At 40.2% G+C, this 18,356-nt stretch overlaps 1 protein-coding gene across 7 annotated transcripts in view; it reads right to left on the bottom strand.

Annotated features, from left to right (window-relative positions):
• The window catches only part of SRCIN1 (SRC kinase signaling inhibitor 1), a 330,976-nt gene that overhangs the window by 226,709 nt on the left and 85,911 nt on the right, over window positions 1-18,356 (bottom strand). For 2 of the 7 annotated variants that reach the window (XM_075846595.1, XM_075846596.1), the window contains exon 1: window positions 17,576-17,811. The exons of 3 other annotated variants lie outside the window; for them this stretch is intronic. In XM_075846595.1, the coding sequence (XP_075702710.1) occupies window positions 17,576-17,597 (22 nt within the window). In that variant the 5' untranslated portion in view covers window positions 17,598-17,811. Of the gene's footprint in view, window positions 1-17,575; window positions 17,818-18,356 lie in introns of those variants that run through there. 2 more of the 7 variants (XM_075846588.1, XM_075846594.1) reach the window with 2 other exon arrangements.

Below are 18,356 nucleotides of genomic sequence, written 5' to 3'. Positions count from 1 at the left end.
AGTGTAAGCGCAACTTTTGCAGCTCCTGTAGTTACACTCATTACCCATAGGAAATTTAAATTGCCTGTAGCTTTCCTGAAATCCATTATGATACATACTTTCCACTGATGGTCTCACAAAGTAATGCCTTATTCACACGAGCATTGAAATAGTCCGTGTGACCATCACACGACTGCATGTATTTCTATGGGGCTGTTCACACAGCCGTGTGAAGGGCCCATGAAAAAATAGGACGTCCTTTTTTTGTCAGTTTATACGGATTCCTCAATAGATTCAAGTCTATGAGGGATCCGTTAAAAATAGGTCCCGCACGGGTGCAAATCAGCCGTGAAAAAAGGCCGATTTGATTGACGCTCGTCTAAATCAGGCATAAAGGGGGGGAATTGCATTTCCGTACCAACGCTCAAGTTCTATTTACAAATCACTCTTGCTCATTAAATTTCTGGTTTGGATTTTACAAGTACATAGGTTAAGAAATATATATATGTGAATTTAGAACCAAATTACTGAAAAAAAGAGACAAATTTCTTTAAAAGTTCTTCATTCAAAATACATAAGTCCTATACTACATATTGATTAATTCGACCATTTTTATGGCATAAAAGATGCGATCAGTAGACGATCAAGCGTTTGCTCGTTTATCAGCTGATTGCTCTAATTTTTCCACAGGCCAATGATCGAGAACGAGCGTTCATACAAACGCTTGTTCGCCCTGTGTAAAAAAAGGACCTTTAGTAAGTTTGCAAATAAAAGTATCTGCATTTCACAAAAGCAGTTCCTTCACCAGGTCCTTTACAGGCAAATACACAACAGACAATTCTTCAAGTATAAGCATCTACTGTATAAATCACATATAAAATACCCCACAACTGAACATATGAGCAAAACTAGCGTCTATTTAGAAAAACAAATCTCTCAGTAGAACTATTTGTTTGTGACCTGTGATCAAGACAAAGGACAGCGCCCCCTGCAGTTTTGCTTCAGGAACAGTCATTAACATTTTCAATTATGCAAATCATTTTGGGTCCATTTTTCTCTCAGATGAACACTGGAAACACATGCTACTGCTTCAAATACATGTAAGGGGGTTATGGGTCGTGTGAAACAAGGCAACTGCCAAGTGTTCCCTTATTTTGGAGGCAGCACGAATGCCTTCTTCCTTACCTTGCCGAATAGCTGTCCTCCAGAAGAAAGAAAAGTGTCTCTGGTGCCTCCTATAGGTGACTACACTTTAAGTCAATGTCTTACCCTTTATAGATCCTTAAAACATGACGGGTTAACAGCCAAACCAGAAACACCCACCTGTAGCACTGTTTCAGAGTTGTTGCTCCTCATCAGTATAGAGTAGGATTCTGGTTGGCTGCGTAAAATAGAGAAGAGCTATTTTGCATACTTTTCCCAGGAAGCATTGCCCTACCAACTGGATCTCCACATGAAGAAACAGTACCTTCCAAGAGCTCTTTCTTAATAGGAGGAGTTTGCGGTTTTCCAAGTTGCAATACATCCCAACACCTAAGTGTCCTAAGCCCTAGCGTCCTCTATAATGTTGGACTACAGACGATATAGAGAAGTAATGCACAGAAATACAACATGGTACTACATATAACCAATACGTTTCACCTATTTTTATATTTTATATTCCTGGATGCTCTTTGTAGATGTCATAATAATAATAATAATAATAATAATAATAATAATAATAATAATAACAATAATAATAACAAATTCTGGTATAAGCTTTGATGAAATTTGGTCATAAAGTACCATAGGGCACATTCACAGAGCCATATTTTTAGACCACACTATCATTATTTTTACTGAGATCGGTTTCTGGCAAGAAATAATGGAACACGGACCAAAAAATATGACCATGTCAACTCACCCCTAGCGAATCCCTTTCAACTCCTGTCAGCGGTGTGCAATCTATTCTTACACAGGTTGAAAAAAAAGACATGGCCAGCAAATTCAACCTTTCTCAGATCTAGCTGTGTGACCTAGAGGCAAAGCCCCTTGGGCTATTGTAGTTATTTTTATACTCCCTTAAAGACCCGGCCAATTTGAGTTTTTCATTTTAGTTACCCCCCCCCCCCCCGCCTTCCAAAAGCACAAACAAAATAACATTTCTATTTCTTCGTCGACATAGCCATATGAGGTCTTGTTTTTTGCAGGACAAGTTGTAGTTTTTCATGGCGCCATTTATTGTACTGCATAATGTACTGGGAATCTAAAAAAATATATGTGTGGGGTGAAATGGGCAAAAACAGCAATTACGCAATTTTTTGGGTGGGTTTTGTTTTTACAGCGTCCATCAGGTGGTAAAAACTACATATTCACCTTATTCTACAGGTTGATACGATTATGGCAATACAAAATGTACGGAGAGCCATATACCTTTTTTATTTTTCCATCAATTTAGAGGTATGAGGGCTTAAACTTTGTGGGGCGAGCTGTAGTTTTCACCGATACCATTGGAGTGCAGGCGACTTTTTGATCACTTTTTATTCCTTTTTTTGGAGAGCTAAAGTGATAAAAAAAACAGCAATTTGCATGATATAGAGATATATATATCTATATTTATATCTAGAGAGATCTAGATATATATATATATATATACACACACACACACACACACACACACATCGTTCACCGAGCGGGTTAGATAACGCTATATTGTGATAGTTCAGACTTTTACGAACGCGGCGATACCAGTTATGTTAACTTATTTTTTTTAACATTGCTTTAGGGAGAAAAAAAAAAAATGGGAAAATGTTTTTTTTTTTTTACTTTTTAATTTTTTGGGAACATTCTAAAAATCTTTATTAAACTTTCTTACTTTTTTTTTTTTTATTACCTCATTCTTATTTTATGACCCATTAGATGCAGGTCTTGCCGTTTCCAGCATTACTACCCCTTGTAGTAGATAATCCAAATCTTTTCTAAAGACTTTTACTGTAATGTATTGATAATGATTCCGTTACCTCGCAGCACTGGGCTCCTGGGTTCAGATCCAAAATCTGCATTCAATTTGTATTTTCTTCCCCACTTTGCGTGGGTTTCCTCCAGGTTCTTCTGTTTCCTTCCACACTACTAATAGGTTAATCGCCTTTCTATAAAACTGGCCCTACTGTGTGTTTCCGAAATAGGGAAACTAGATTGTGAGTCCCATTGGGGACAAGAATTGATGTGAACTTTTGGAATGAATAGTTCTTGAGCAAATTCTTTGTATTGACATACATATATACAGTAGATATGTGTGTATCTATATATAATCAGTGAATATATAGTGAATGAATATGAATATATATGATCACATCAAAAGTTGTTTTTTTTTCCCCCAAGATAAACAAGCCCAACCTTTTTTCGTTTTAACAGAAACCACCCATCCCTTGTGTTCATCTAGTTGTCCACCTTTTAACCCTCTTCTAAATCTCCTATATCCTTTTAAAAAGAAGTCTGGAGCCCAAAACTGCCCCCTTAGATTTTATATAGGGGCAAAACCTATATTGTATACCCCAGAAGTCTAGGCAGATATGTGCCAAATGTCTGTCCTTTTGACAGATTTACATAGATTTCGATGAGGTATTTTTTTTTCTTTTTGTGTCACAATAGAAGTCCGTAGACATAAGGATCCAAACTTGGGGAACCCACGAACGTGGTGGATTTGTTGCAGATTTTTCCGCAAGTCCGCAGCATAAATCCTCATGCGTTAAGTGCGGATTCACTGAGGATTTCATCCCTTCTGCACTCAAAAGGATCAAATCTGCTATGAACATCCAGAAACGAATGAGCAAGCTGAGGATTTGAAAATCCACAGGATGCTCCGATTCTGAATATGTGGATGAGATTTGGTCAAATCACATCCACACGGCTGATACGGTAATACGCTGAAGTCATTCCCTGCGCAAATCTGCCGCATTTCTGTCCAGTGTGCCTTATGGCAAACATCTGCACAATATACATTTAGATACGAGTTAAACATAAAGAATCGCTCACTCTGGAGGACTCATCTCATCCATGAAATAATATCGACACCCCACAGATTTCAATGCTGCAGTAGAAATGAAGGCTTAAGGCAATGACAGCAGATTGTGGGGCCGACACAGTCACATCACTGTGCCACGGGGATCATATGAAGTAAATCCAGGCTGTCCCAGTCAATAATGGTACAGCCATATACTGGTCCAATTCTGCGGAACGGACACTGTTAAAATTTAATCTAAGGAAATGAGATATAGCAGTCTAATAAATGATCAAACCCAATTCCTTTAATATATGTGGGTGAATTTTGTCTGGCCCGGGGACATCACCAATGTTTAATTTCCAAACATGCATCTGTACTTCATCTTGTTTTGTGTTAACGTCAAACTCTATTCTAAAAACTTTGTTTTGCAAATGAACCCACATGGGCCACACAATGTATATTTGCCCTGTTTTTTATCACAGATGCCCCCAAGTGTTTGACGAAGAGACCCAAGTTGTCCCGAATACGGTTTTACATTATTTATTTTTGTTAGCCATTAAAAAGGTATCATATCTTTTCCGTATAGCCCGGAATTGGCCATCCTTGATATTGGGTTGGATGAAGTTCTTACTGACTTTCGAGTCCTAGTGCAGCACGTCTTCATTGCCACCAGAATGGCTATTGCCAAATCATGGTAGTCTCCCATCTCTCCTTCCTTGTCAGAAGTGATACGTAGGGTGAATGTTACCTGTTACCATGAAACCCTTCTATTGCAAACTCCCTCTGTTCATAAAAGGAATTTATGTTCTTGGGAGCTATGGGTAAATTCAAAATATTATGTCCAATGACTTGATTTCTTTGTAATTATAAATTATTTTTTTTATGTAAATGGCACAGCGATGTTGTTTTAGGCTTGTGTATGGTTTTTGTGTATTTTCTGATGCTATCACATGTGTGTACTGCTTCTCTTTTGGGTCCGTGTTCCTTGGACCATGATTTGGTTTGTACTGTTGGAAAATTTAAATAAAAATCTATTGATTTAAAGAAAAGGTATATCGGCAAGACAGCTAATTTGTTTATTTTACCGAGCGCAATTAAACTAATTTCTAATCCCTTATTCAGACGAGCATATTAAATTGGCCGTGCTGCATGTATTTGTATGGGGATGCTCACACAGCCGTTGTTTTAACGGAACGCGCGAAAGGCCCGTGAAAAAGTAGGACACATCCTATTTTTGCCCGTTTTCAAGTCTATGAGGGATCCATGAGAACGGGTCCCGCACAAGTGCGAATCGGATGTGAAAAATTTATGTTTTTCACAGTGGATTTGTAACATGCCCATTTGAATAAGACTTCAGAGTGTTATTTTTTAAATAGATCAGGTTCCCTCCTCCCCCCCCCCCCCCCAAGGCAAACAACCGCTGCTGAATGTTTCTGAAGTGGCAGCAGTAGTTGTCAGAGCCACACCCCCTTTAGTCAGTGCTCTACAGCTATTTGTTATATCTACCGAGCACTGATGTCATTGTCAGAGCCACACCCCCTTTAATCAGAGCTCTGCAGCTATTCGCTATCTCTACAGAGCACTGATGTCATTCGTGGCTGCCCGTTTTGGATAATGCTCTAAAGCTTTGTGCTCTGGCTTCCCCCTGCATTCTGGTACTGAATGCTGCTATATATTTACATCTTAATTTTACATTTACTCTCTCCGTTTCCTAATTTTATGCGGTTAATTTTTTTCGGAAACCTTCAAGGTGAACACACGAACAAAAATAACGATTTAATTCTTCTCAATTACTGGCCATGGGAGGTGTTGTCTCAGCATGCAATATTATATCTGGACAATACAGTCAGCAGAAGTCTCCCAGCAGTAGCATATTACTGTCGCAATCTCATCTTGAACAACAATCTGTCTAGGGACACAATGTACCATTCTGTGTCGGCACGCGATCATCTAATAGTATAATCAGCATTTACGGTTTGCTTGAATTCAGTATAAGCATAATGTGAAGAAGCTTTCGTTTTCTGCAGCAATGAAGCTCTCTCAGAAAGCAGAAATCTAATAACAGTGGGGTATCAGTCCGATTTCCAAAAAGGCATACATTTAAATACGTGGTAAACCCTTTAAAGGGGAGCTCCAGCTTTTTTGTTTAATCAATGTAAATCTTTTAGGGTTTCTTGTTTTGTGGATGTACCTCAGCAATGAATGGGACTGCCACTCTGGTATCAATATTGTGGCACAATGATGTGACAGTGTCGGCCAATTGTTACTGGCTACAGTGAAATTTCATCCATAGTGATGTAACATCATTACTGACCGTACTTTAATTACGGACCCATTAATTTCTATTGTCCACAAAAACTTTCCCGTATATTTACGGGAAGGTGTCCGTGTCCTATCTTTTGCTTTTTATGCAAACACGGACGACTATCAGCGGCTGACCGCGGCCAGCCGAGCCCATATATTACAGTCCGGGCATGGTGGTGTGCATGGGGCCTTAGAAAGTTGATTATTTTTCAACATGAGTGAAGTTTCAGCAGCTTTTCTTCTAAGTCCAACAGATATAAATAAGCCGGGTCCTAATGGAATAAAACTTCTGCTGCAGTACATCTGTACACTATTTAATAGCATATAAAGCTGCTGAATAAGGACAAACACTTGAAGTGTGAAACCAGATTGTCAACTTTGTTCAAAAATATTCTTCACAAGCGAAGAATAATTGGATGGTCCAGCAGATAATTGCTAGGCACTGTTCACATTACATATTTTGTTTAGTGTGTACGTCAGGAAAGCTTTAAACGTACACACTAAGCGTGTCTGTAGGGCTCCATTGGCAGATGGAGACTATTCCATCCCGCAGAGTCCAGTGGATAAACATATATGTTAGGCAGAATCCAGAGTATAGGAGCTGCATTGTAATAAAGTCCAGAAAATGGCGGGTGCTGGCCTCAAGGGAGTATGGACCAAAACTCCTCCAATCATCAATTCACAATCGAAAGAAAGAGGCAGCACTCCAGATCAGTAGAACAATTCAAAGCATTTATTCCCCCAGTGTACAAGCGACGTTTCACCTTCCCATTGAAGGCATTACCAAGCAATTTTTCTACTGATCTGGAGTGCCGCCTCCTTCTTTGGATTGTGAATTGATACTTATGTTAGGCATATACTTTTTTTTTTTTTAACATGGTAGCCATTGGGTGACAGATTCCACTGTATGGCCTCCGTTAAACGGATACTTAGTTTTCAATGGCTCATGACGTATCCGTTAAACAGATTCCATTATGGTCTATGGGTGACGGATGCGTAGAACGGATGCCCAACAGTGGCATCTGTCACCCGTAGGCCAACACACAGCGCTACCTATACGGACGTGCAAGCAGCATCGTTCATGGGCACACTTAGTATGGGGCAGATTGGACTAGGATAATACAGCATTCGGTGTTTGAGCAGCCTTATTACAATGAATTGATGACACTTTTCTGTGTTTACAAAAACTCAAATCAGCCTAAAATTATTTGAAGCATAAATGACAGGCATCGGTGACTTTGCACTTGCCAGAAATTGATCTGGTTTTTACATTTCTTGGCCCTTATTATGTAAACAATAGACAATATTTTATATTATTTTCGAGTACTTTTTCTTACTTATTAGACATTGTCTGTTATTTTATGCATATTTTTTATTAAAATACCGCTATGCTGAAAATATATAAATTTTAGAATGCTTAATTTTATTAAAATGGAGACTAAAGGTTTTTTGAAACAGGCCAATGCTCGGTCAAGCAAGCGTTCATACGATTGCTCGTTCCCGATCTCTGCCCTGTGTAAACAATCAGTTGATGAACGAGCAAACGCTCCTGCATCAGCTGATCGGATTATTTATGCAGCAGTAAATATGATCGTTGTCAGCAGCGCACCACACAGGGAGATGCGCTGACGACATGATGGAAACGCACGGCGACGAGCGATCGTAGTAACAATCGCTCGTCCACATACATAACCAAGCATTGCGCCTTGTGAGAAGAGCAAACATCCAATCAATGAGCGGTCTCGTTGATCTGCACTCGTTTTCACGGCCAGTGTAAAAGGATTTCAATAGCAAATCATCTTGCCTTAAAATCTTTCATTTCATTACATGAATAAAGTGAGAATAGTCACTACAATGCCATTCAACCTTAAAAGGTGGACTAGGATTTTAAAGAAGGCGCCTGAGAAAAGATTCTGTCCAGCAACAGCTTCACTCATGTCCATAGGCTGCAATACCAGACACAACCAATAGGCAAAAGCTGCGTAGTTTCTGGAAAAATGTATCCCCATCCATGCTACAAAATCTGAAACGCAAAATGCACTCCCTCAAACAATCCAGCCAGCCCAGAAGAACTAGACACCTGCCTAAAATCATTATGGTCCTGTATATAGAGAAAAATAAATATATATATATATTCTAATATAGTTATTTATTTTTTGCTGATTATATCAATGTATAATTATGATTTGGGACGTAGTGCCTTTTTATTTGATGGAGTTTTATAATACCTAAGACAAACCTTCTGCTTCCTTTGTCTTCCATCCTCGGTGAAATGCACAATGCTGATCACTGTACCAAATGAACAGCGGTCTCCAGTTACTGTAGCAATAATGAGCACAGCAATGTCTTTTGTTCTCAAACTCTAAGGATTTCTGATATCCGTCCCACCATGTACCAACAATGTCAAAAAAGCTTTGTGTCTCGTCTGTTCTAGGCAGGGAAACAACATTTCTGCCTATTACTCCATGAGAAATGTCTAAACCCAATTAAATAATATCCTGCGCTGAATGTATTATGTGATCGTGGACATTATAGAGGACGGGGCACAGCACAGATAATCGTGTTAATGACCGTCAGTCCAATCAAAGAAAAAAAAAAAAAAAAAGTGTGTCTCAATGACGACCTTGTACAAAGTTCACAGAGGTTAAGTAACGTGGTAATGAAAGATGGACAGTTGAAAGGTATAGGGGAATATATTGATTTTAGAGGTGTTTTTTCCCTAATGCTGCAGGAGGTTCACACTGAGTAATATTCTTATTATATAGGATTTGGTGCAGTATTAATATATTTTATATTGGTATTACAATGCGGCTTTATATCATACAATATAGAATACGAGAATAAATTTATAATTGAGCATACAGTTTCTAAAAGTATAACGAATACTGTATATATGACATTAGCAAAGATTTAAAGAACACCGGTCACCTCTCCTGATATTCTCCATGAAATAACAAACCTCGAGCATGTTTTTTTTACATCTCTACCACATGCCATTCCTCTGTTAGGGTATGTTCACACGAGGTCATTACGTCCGTAATTGACGGAACGTATTTCGGCCGCAAGTCCCGGACTGAACACAGTGCAGGGAGCCGGGCTCCTAGCATCATAGTTATGTACGACGCTAGGAGTCCCTGCCTCTCCGTGGAACTACTGTCCCGTACTGAAAACATGATTACAGTACGGGACAGTTGTCCTGCAGAGAGGCAGGGACTCCTAGCATCGTACATAACTATGATGCTAGGAGCCCGGCTCCCTGCACTGTGCTCGGTCCGGTACTTGCGGCCGAAATACGTCCGTCAATTACGGACGTAATGACCTTGTGTGAACATACCCTTATTCCTCCTGAAAACGTATGAATAAATTGACAACTGGGTGTTACCATTCACCTTGTCAAAAGGGTGTGTCTCTATACAGTCTGGCTGTCAGCACTGATTGGACAGTGCCAGACTGTGTAGGGACACACCCCCAACAGGTAACGGTTGTCAATTTATTCATACATTTCTAGGAGGAATAAACTAGAGCGGACAAGATTATCTACCAGCAATAACGGCTGACCATAGTTGAAAGTTTGACGACATGTAGCTCGGCCAAGAGCTATCAGCTTCAATTCTCCTATTGTGAGAGATTGTTATTTAATTAGGAGCAGGGGGAGATGAGCGTCACCAGATGTATCTAGAAGCCACTTATCTACAGTGTAAACACAATGGTGGGACAGGACAAAAAAATAATCCTATCATTCCAATTTCATACCTCAACAGCAGCCTGGCAGGCCCGATAGATTATGGGTACATTCTGTAAGAATCTGCCCACATATTGCTCATTGCGCTAGACCGATTACATATATGTCAATGTTATACATACATAGGCCAGCTCCACAATAGTATTTTCAGCACCGGAGCCACTGGTTGGAAAACAAATACTGTATACCAATGATTCTCAAATGATGAGACGGGTCTCATTAGTAAAGAAATCCTCAGTTCTTGATTAGGCGCGGCACGCTCCTGAGGCCGGGTTCCCACGTAGCGTAAACACTGCAGAATTTCTGCATCGAAGTTCTGTGCGGAAATTCGGCAGCACTTATAGTAGCAGCAAAGTGGATGAGATTTAGAAAATCTCATGCCCACGCTGCAGAAAAAAAGCACAGCGAAAAAGTTCATAAATTGATCTGCGGTGCGGAATTTAGATCCGCAGAATGTCAATTTATGCTGCGTTTTCGTTGCATTTCTGCTGCAGGGTTTTCCCATTGAATTCAATAGGGATGTAAAACCTGCAACAAATAGCAAGTATTGCGTCTTTTGCGGCGGAATCACAGCGATTCCGCCTCAAAGACCGCAAGTCAAATTTTTTTTAAAATAAAATACTTACCCAGAACTCTCTGTTCCTGCGTCCAGCCCGGCCTCCAGGGATGACATTTCATCCTATGTGACTACGGAGGTCAATCCTAGGAAACTGGGCTTCAGGACGTCAGAGAGATGAGTCTCCATGGTTACCGCTAGGGTAAGCATGAACGTTTTGATTTTTTTTGCGTATGGCCATTTTTTTCTGTTTTGGGTGGAAATTCCTCTTTAAAAGGGGGATGTCTCAGGAAAGACATTAGTGACATATCACTGGGATAGGGGCATGGAAGTGGGGAGGTAGATCGGAAGTTTTAGCAGTTTATTTTAGCCAGAATTTTGTGTTGGAAAAGTGGAGCATATGTACAACAAACCAGGGCACATTTTTAGATCAGTTTTTTAGTATTAGGCCTCATGCAGCGGGCAAATCTGTATTAGGCCAGGATCACACACACACAGTTTTGATGCAGTTTTTGGCTCCGTTTTTTTTTTTTAACCAAAGCTAAAAGTGGATCCAAAAGGAACGAAAAGGTATAAAGAAAAGACTCATGAATCTCCTTTCTTTTGTATACACTCCTGTGTTCGTTTAAAAACCTGAGCCAAAAACGGAAACAAAAATTGCATCAAAACTGTGTGTGTGTGATCCTGGCTTTACAGAATTGAAACCACATGGTGCCTCCTTCCATCATCCATACCCTCCTCTATAAGCAGTTCTTCTGGGGAAGAATACCTCCATAATACGGCAGGATATAGAACAAGCCATGACTTTTTCCTGACAGATTAATCACAAAAAAACATGTATACTTCAGTATGAAATTGGAGGCACGCAGAGGTAGCAATGGGCCTATAGACTTGTGTGGGTCTTATATTACAGATCCGTATACCATGGTTCCATAGTAGCCATTTATTTCTTGAACATTGGTAACAAATTTATCAGTGTCATAGCTATAAAACTGGAGTAGGACAGTCCTGAAAACATTTACAGGTGACTCCATATTTATCAAATGGACCATTTTTGAAGTTGCTGAAAGGGAACCGGTCAGAAGTTTGAGGTCTCAAAACTGCTGACAGGGTGATATAGGGGAGGGAAGGGCATTTTAAACTAACATATAAAAAAAAAAAAAAAGTTACGTTTAATTCCCCCAGCAAGTGCCACCGAGGCGGGACTTGATGTGCAGGTGCTCCTGCACTGCAAGCCCAGCCCCTCTGAACTGAGCTCTAGCTGTCTCCTGATTGGCCGCTAGAGTGGTCACTCAGAGCAGAGATTGACACTTGCTTTCGCCGTGTCGGGGGGTATCCAGCGTTGCTTTCTCTGCCGTGCAACTTACACTGAATCTTTTCCCACAAAACTATATATTAATCTGCACAGCGCCTCCTGCTTTATAACATGCTGCTTGTTCAACATGACAGAATCCCTTTAAATATATAGAAGAAAAAACTGCCACAAAAATGTCAGATATAGACCATGGCAAAGTTGAGAAAAAGACACAGCAGTCGCTGTCCTCTACTTGTACAGCCCTGACCTTATTAGTGATAATACAACCGCTTGCTGGTTTGCGGCACAATTAACAATAATATCGTGTAGAGAAGAACGATACAAGTTATAAATGTGCCATTTAGCTACAAGGGCATACAACTATACGACAATAACAGCAGACCTTATAAGTATGAAACTACCAGTTGTTGTTTTTTTACTTTGGAATTAAATTAGTTATAGTTGTATACTGTGGCATCAATATCAGTGTACAGTGCAAGGTAAAATCAAGCAGTATGTTATTGAAAGGGGTAATCTGGGCCCGATCAATAGTAAACGGAGGACGGGAGCCTATAGGGAAAAAAATAAAACAAGAGAATTCCCAATATACTTTGTTTAAAAAATCTCCAAGTATTCGTAAGTCTCTTGCTTTTTCATTCCCTGCACATTCCCGCCCTTAGTGGACTATTGATGGGGTCCCACACAAACCCTTTAAAGCAAAAATGTCAGTTGAACATAAAAAAAATCCTCATAGTGTATGTATGAATTCTCCGACTGCATATTAAAAAGGCTTAACGTATTTGCTGTTATAGTATGGTTTCAACTCGGAGGCAGTTTGTGGCTGTTATCTTCATGGCACATTTTCTTTCCACTGCAGAAAATGTGTCAGCCACCAGTGGCGGATCCCCATGGGCGGTCGCCCGAGGCTCCCGGGGGGCCCATGGCCGCCCAAAGACCACATCGAAGTTTTGTCAAGTTTTTGCGGCGAATCACAGCAAAAACTGCAACAAAACTGAAGGCCCCTGGACTCAATTGTATCCGCGTCCTTGGGCCAATTTCCAGACCACACATGCGGTTTTTGTTCTGGCTGTAGTTTACGTGAATAGAAGAATGTACTCTGACACACAGATAAATATCTATCTATCTATCTATATATAAATAACCCCTTTAATTAAATGAATTAGAATATCATCAAAAAGTTAATTTATTTCAGTAATTCAATTCAAATAGTGAAACTCGTATATTATATAGATTCATTACACACAGAGTGATCTATTTCCAGCATTTTTTCTTTTAATGTTGATGATTATGGTAACCGTTAATGAAAACCCAAAATTTACGGTCTCAGAAAATTAGATTATATAAGCCCAATTTCAAAAATTATTTTTAATACAGAAATGTTGGCCTACTGAAAAGTTTGTACAGTATATGCACTCAATACTTGGTCGGGGCTCCTTTTGCATGAATTACTGCATCAATGCGGCGTGGCATGGAGGCGATCAGCCTGTGGCACTGCTGAGGTGTTATGGAAGCCCAGGTTGCTTTGATAGCGGCCTTCAGTTTGTCTGCACAATTTCCTATAGATTCTCTATGGGGTTTAGGTCAGGCGAGTTTGCTGGCCAATCAAGCGCAGTGATACTGTGGTTATTACACCAGGTATTGGTACTTTTGGCAGTGTGGGCAGGTGCCAAGTCCTGCTGGAAAATGAAGTCACCATCTCCATAAAGCTTGTCAGCAGAGGGAAGCATGAAGCGCTCTAATATTTCCTGGTAGACGCTGCGCTGACTCTGGACTTGATATAACACAGTGGACTAAACACGAGCAGATGACACGGCCCCCAAACCATCACTGACTGTGGAAACTTCACACTGGACAACAAGCAACTTGGATTGAAGCCTCTCCACTCTTCCTCCAGACTCTGGGGCCTTGATTTCCAAATGAAATGCAAAATTTACTTTCATCTGAAACCAGGACTTTGGACACTGAGCAGCATTGTTGGTCCACTGTGTTATATCAAGTCCAGAGTCAGCGCAGCGTCTAGCAGGAAATATTACAGCGCTTCATGCTTCCCTCTGCTGACAAGCTTTATGGAGATGCTGATGTCATTTTCCAGCAGGACTTGGCATCTGCCCACAATGCCAAAAGTACCAATACCTGGTGTAATAACCACAGTATCACTGCGCTTGATTGGCCAGAAAACTCACCTGACCTAAACCCCATAGAGAATCTATGGGGTATTGTCAAGAGGAAGATGAGACACCAGACCCAATAATGCAGACGAGCTGAGGGCCCCTATCATACAACCTGGGCTTCCATAACACATCAGCAGTGCCACAGGCTGATCGCCCCCATGCCACCCCGCAATGATGCTGTAATTCATACAGAGTCGGAGCCCCGATCAAGTATTGAGGGCATATACTGTACATACTTTTCAGTAGGCCAACATTTCAGTATTAAAAATCATTTTTGAAATTGGGCTTATAGAATATTCTAAATTTCTGAGACAATACATTTTGGGTTTTCATTAACTGTTACCATAATCATCAACATTAAAAGAAAAAAATGCTGCAAATAGATCACTCTGTGAGTAATGAATCTATATAATATATGAGCTTCACTTTTTGAATTGAATTACTGAAATAAATTAAACTTTTTAATGATATTCTAATTCATTGAGAAGGACTAGTATATATATATATATATATATATATACATACATATACATACACACACACATACATACATATTTCAAAGGATAGTCTTCAAGGGCCAAATCTTAAAGGTGAACTCTTCTGATATGTCAAAGATACATGTGAAAAGATAGAACTAGAGAAGTCTAATCCCAGACTGCTGTAAGTCAAACTGCATTGAAACTAGTGACAATTTTCTTAGAATATGGTGTTGGACTTAAAAGGGAATGTCTAGTTTAGAAAACCCACTGTAATATACCCTATAAGGGAATTCTAAGGTTATAGACTGGGTCCCCTGTTCAGGATTCTCATCTCTTGGACAGAGTGGAGAGAGTATCCAGCACTGGAGGACCTGTCCTGTATTACACACGCAACCCTTTGATATGAATAAGCACTGTGTAATGCTTAATTTCTCCTGTGGTGGCACTGCAGGGAAAGTGAACACTTCAGGCCTTTTTACATGGCCCAATGATCGGGAAAACGGCCGTTCATATAAATGCTGGTTTCCGATCATCACTGCCCTGTGTAAACAGGGCAACGATCAGCCGATTAACGAGCAAGCGCTTATTCATCGGCTGATCTGCTAGTTTATGCAGCACTAAATATTATCATTGTCCACAGCACATCTTCCTGTGTAAACTGAGAGATATGCTGCCAACACAATGAAAATGTATGGGGACAAACTATCGTAGTAACAATCGCTCATCCCCATACATGACCAATCATTGCTCATTGTGAAAGGAGCAAAGGAGTGCTGATCAACGAGATGTGTAGTTGATCGGCGCTAGTTTTCACGCCCCATATCAGGTTGTGTAATAGGACCCTTGTTACCAGGTTTTCCTACAGATTACAGCTGATCGCTGGGGTCCCAGTAAGAGGTCACTTTGGGATCAGCTTATTGTCACGGGACCCTTCCAACAAGTAGAGATTGTCTAAAGCAGAGAACCTCTAAGTTTTAGAAATCAGTGATGGTATGAGATCACAGAGTTCATCAATATAATCTTCCCAGATGTACCTATGACATATCAGAAAATCATTTTGACAATATTTGCCCTTTAAATATTTGGGGCTCTACCTTAGTATTATAAAAGTTGGCAACAGCACGGTGTCCCACATAAAACATTCCGATGTATGGGCCCCGCATATATTGATCTGATGTACTCTTAGGAAAAAAAAGATTTTAATATCTTTCAAAATATTTTTTATTAAAAACAAGCTATGTAATATTACAATGGGTTGATCGATGTAATGCTCTGAAATCATTAAACATGTTGAACATCAGCAGGTCCATAAATCTTGAATAAAAATAGGTCAGCAGAATGTCTCTGCCGTGTAGTAGAATAAGCAGGTAACAGATTTATCCCATTAATCTCAGTACTGCGAATGACACTTGGCATATCTCTTGCGTCCCCCAAAATGTTCTTCTTGCCCAAGCTTTTGGATTAACAACTGTATATTTTGCGCCCCCTCAGGCTCCTGGCTGAAGTCACACCAGGTGCCATTCCTGATCAAACTGATTACACAGAAAACTTTGCATTAGGCCAGCGTTGCGGAGTCATAAGTGCAATGTTTGAGAGTGATTTACATGAGGCAGAGCATTTTACACCAAGGTCATTTTGTAAAAGATTAAAATATTACTAAAATTATGAAATATGAGAAATGTATTGATGCAAAGACAATAGCCCTAAATTATATACAGCAGAGATAGATATATATATATATATATATATATAAAATCCTGTTTGCATTGTGCGAAATTACCTATGAGTTACTCTTAACTTTGGTTTTTTTTCAGGGTTCTGTATAAAACACTGATAGATCCATACATAGTCTAAAATATCAGTGCAGAAACATCATCATCATCACCGACTATTCCTTCCAGACAAGTATAGGGAGATAAACAAAGATTTTCCAGAACACACGACAGCGCAGGAAGCTACATATGGTTATGCTTTGTGCCACTACAGTTAACCGAGAGGAGGTCAATGTATTTGGTACATACATTCTGCAAGCCGTTTTACCAAAGCAATATTGTTTTTGCATCTATTAATCGCCCAGCATGCCCAATTCAGAAGTCAACAAGGCAGAGTATAAATAAATAATACAGTCATTCCTAATGGTCTCAGGAGCTTGCAGTCCAAGGTGACACCATAAATTGGGTCATAGAGCAGCCTGAATCATATACACGTGAAGTTGATTTTTTTTTTTTCCCCCTGCAGATCTCTCAATCTGAACGCCCTTTAGGTATCACTAGTCTCTTTGTTTTATCACGGAATTACTAAAACAAAAATGGCTTTTTGGGGAAAAAAAAATAAATAATCCAACCTCATTGTGTCCAAGATCCCAGACTAAACACAGAATTGGAAACCTAATTACATAGAAAGGGAGGAAATTAACGTTGCAGTAAATTTCACATGATATTAAAACCTTAAATGCAGGAAAAGACGTCAATGCAGCGGATATAATGTAGATATATAAGGATAGATCAGCCATTGTGATACATAGGTATCTATAGGAATATACACTGCTGGACAGTATTCAACGGCACCAATACTATTAACCGGCCCCTTGGAGCCTCTGTGGCCCTGCTTCATTAGCAAAACTGGCATAAAAACAATAACACACGCACATTGCCCAAACACTCAAAGACAAATCTCTACAGCTGGTATGTATATAGAATAATGTTGCCAGTGTACAGTTTCTAGGGCAGCGAGCAGAATGTTCCCAAGAGCCTTGAAAAAACCTTCCCGGCTCCTTGACAGCTGCCTTTACATTCTCCAGAGCTACAATCTCCTTTGTGAGAGCGTCCTAAAAGCAAACCTACTCTTCATCTATCCCTGCTCTTCTGCTGGTCCTCTAAGAGGCATCCCTGTTCTTGCAAGCATCTCCTTCTTCTTGTGCACAGAGGTGAGCATCTGCAGCATCACCACTTCTTGTTGGCACAGAGATGGGTACCCATCTGCTTAACACACAATTAAAGAAATACCTGCTACTCAAGAATGGATTCACAATTTGAGGGGTGACATGCCTTGAGAAGGTGAGTTGCCCATGTTGCTCCTTTTCTTTCCAGCTTTCTCCTTACGAGTCGATCAGGCCCAGTCAAGCATTGAGGTGGGAGGTGTGTGGATGTGAGAGAGGGGAGAGAAGGAGACGGAGTGAGGGTGTGCAAGTGTGCGATGATGTGCAGGGGAACAAAACAGGAAGCGCTCAGTCTCTCATGATACATTAATGGGCAGTGATCATTCCTTGCTCTCCCTCGCTCTTAAAGGATCCTACATTAGAAGATAGGATAGGTGTCTGGAATGAAGCCGGTATATCATTATGCTAATGATTGCCAGGAGATGAAGGGGGAAGGGCCAAAGAGGGAGAGACATTGGCAAATGTCATTCATAAACAGGACACAAATGAATCAGGTCGCTGGGATTCCCTACGGATAGCACTGCCCGCCTTCGTAAAATAACCATGAACAAAGGCTAGGAATAAACATTGATTAAGATTGGGCATAGCAAATATATGGACACACTGGAGAGCACCTGCTTTTAGCTTGAACACTTCAGAGATTTGCAAGCCCTGGAGTCTGAACTTGACCTTATGTGCTTAGGTCGGACCTGGGCTGTGTATGGAGCCGACAGCCAGCGCTTCAGACAGTGGGATGAGCGAGATCAGTCATCCTAGAAATCTAGGAGATCAATGGCTGCCAGTAAGAGTATGGGCACCACAAGGTTATACATCAGCAAAAGACCAATACAAGTAATACAGACCACATGAGTGGCTTCACCTCCGGTAAACTCCGACTTGAATATTAAAAA

Source organism: Rhinoderma darwinii, chromosome 13 (genome assembly GCF_050947455.1).
Source record: "Rhinoderma darwinii isolate aRhiDar2 chromosome 13, aRhiDar2.hap1, whole genome shotgun sequence".
NCBI classification, from domain to species: Eukaryota; Metazoa; Chordata; class Amphibia; order Anura; family Rhinodermatidae; genus Rhinoderma; species Rhinoderma darwinii.
Note: the sequence above shows the minus strand (reverse complement) of the source record. Positions and strands in the feature narration are given on the sequence as shown.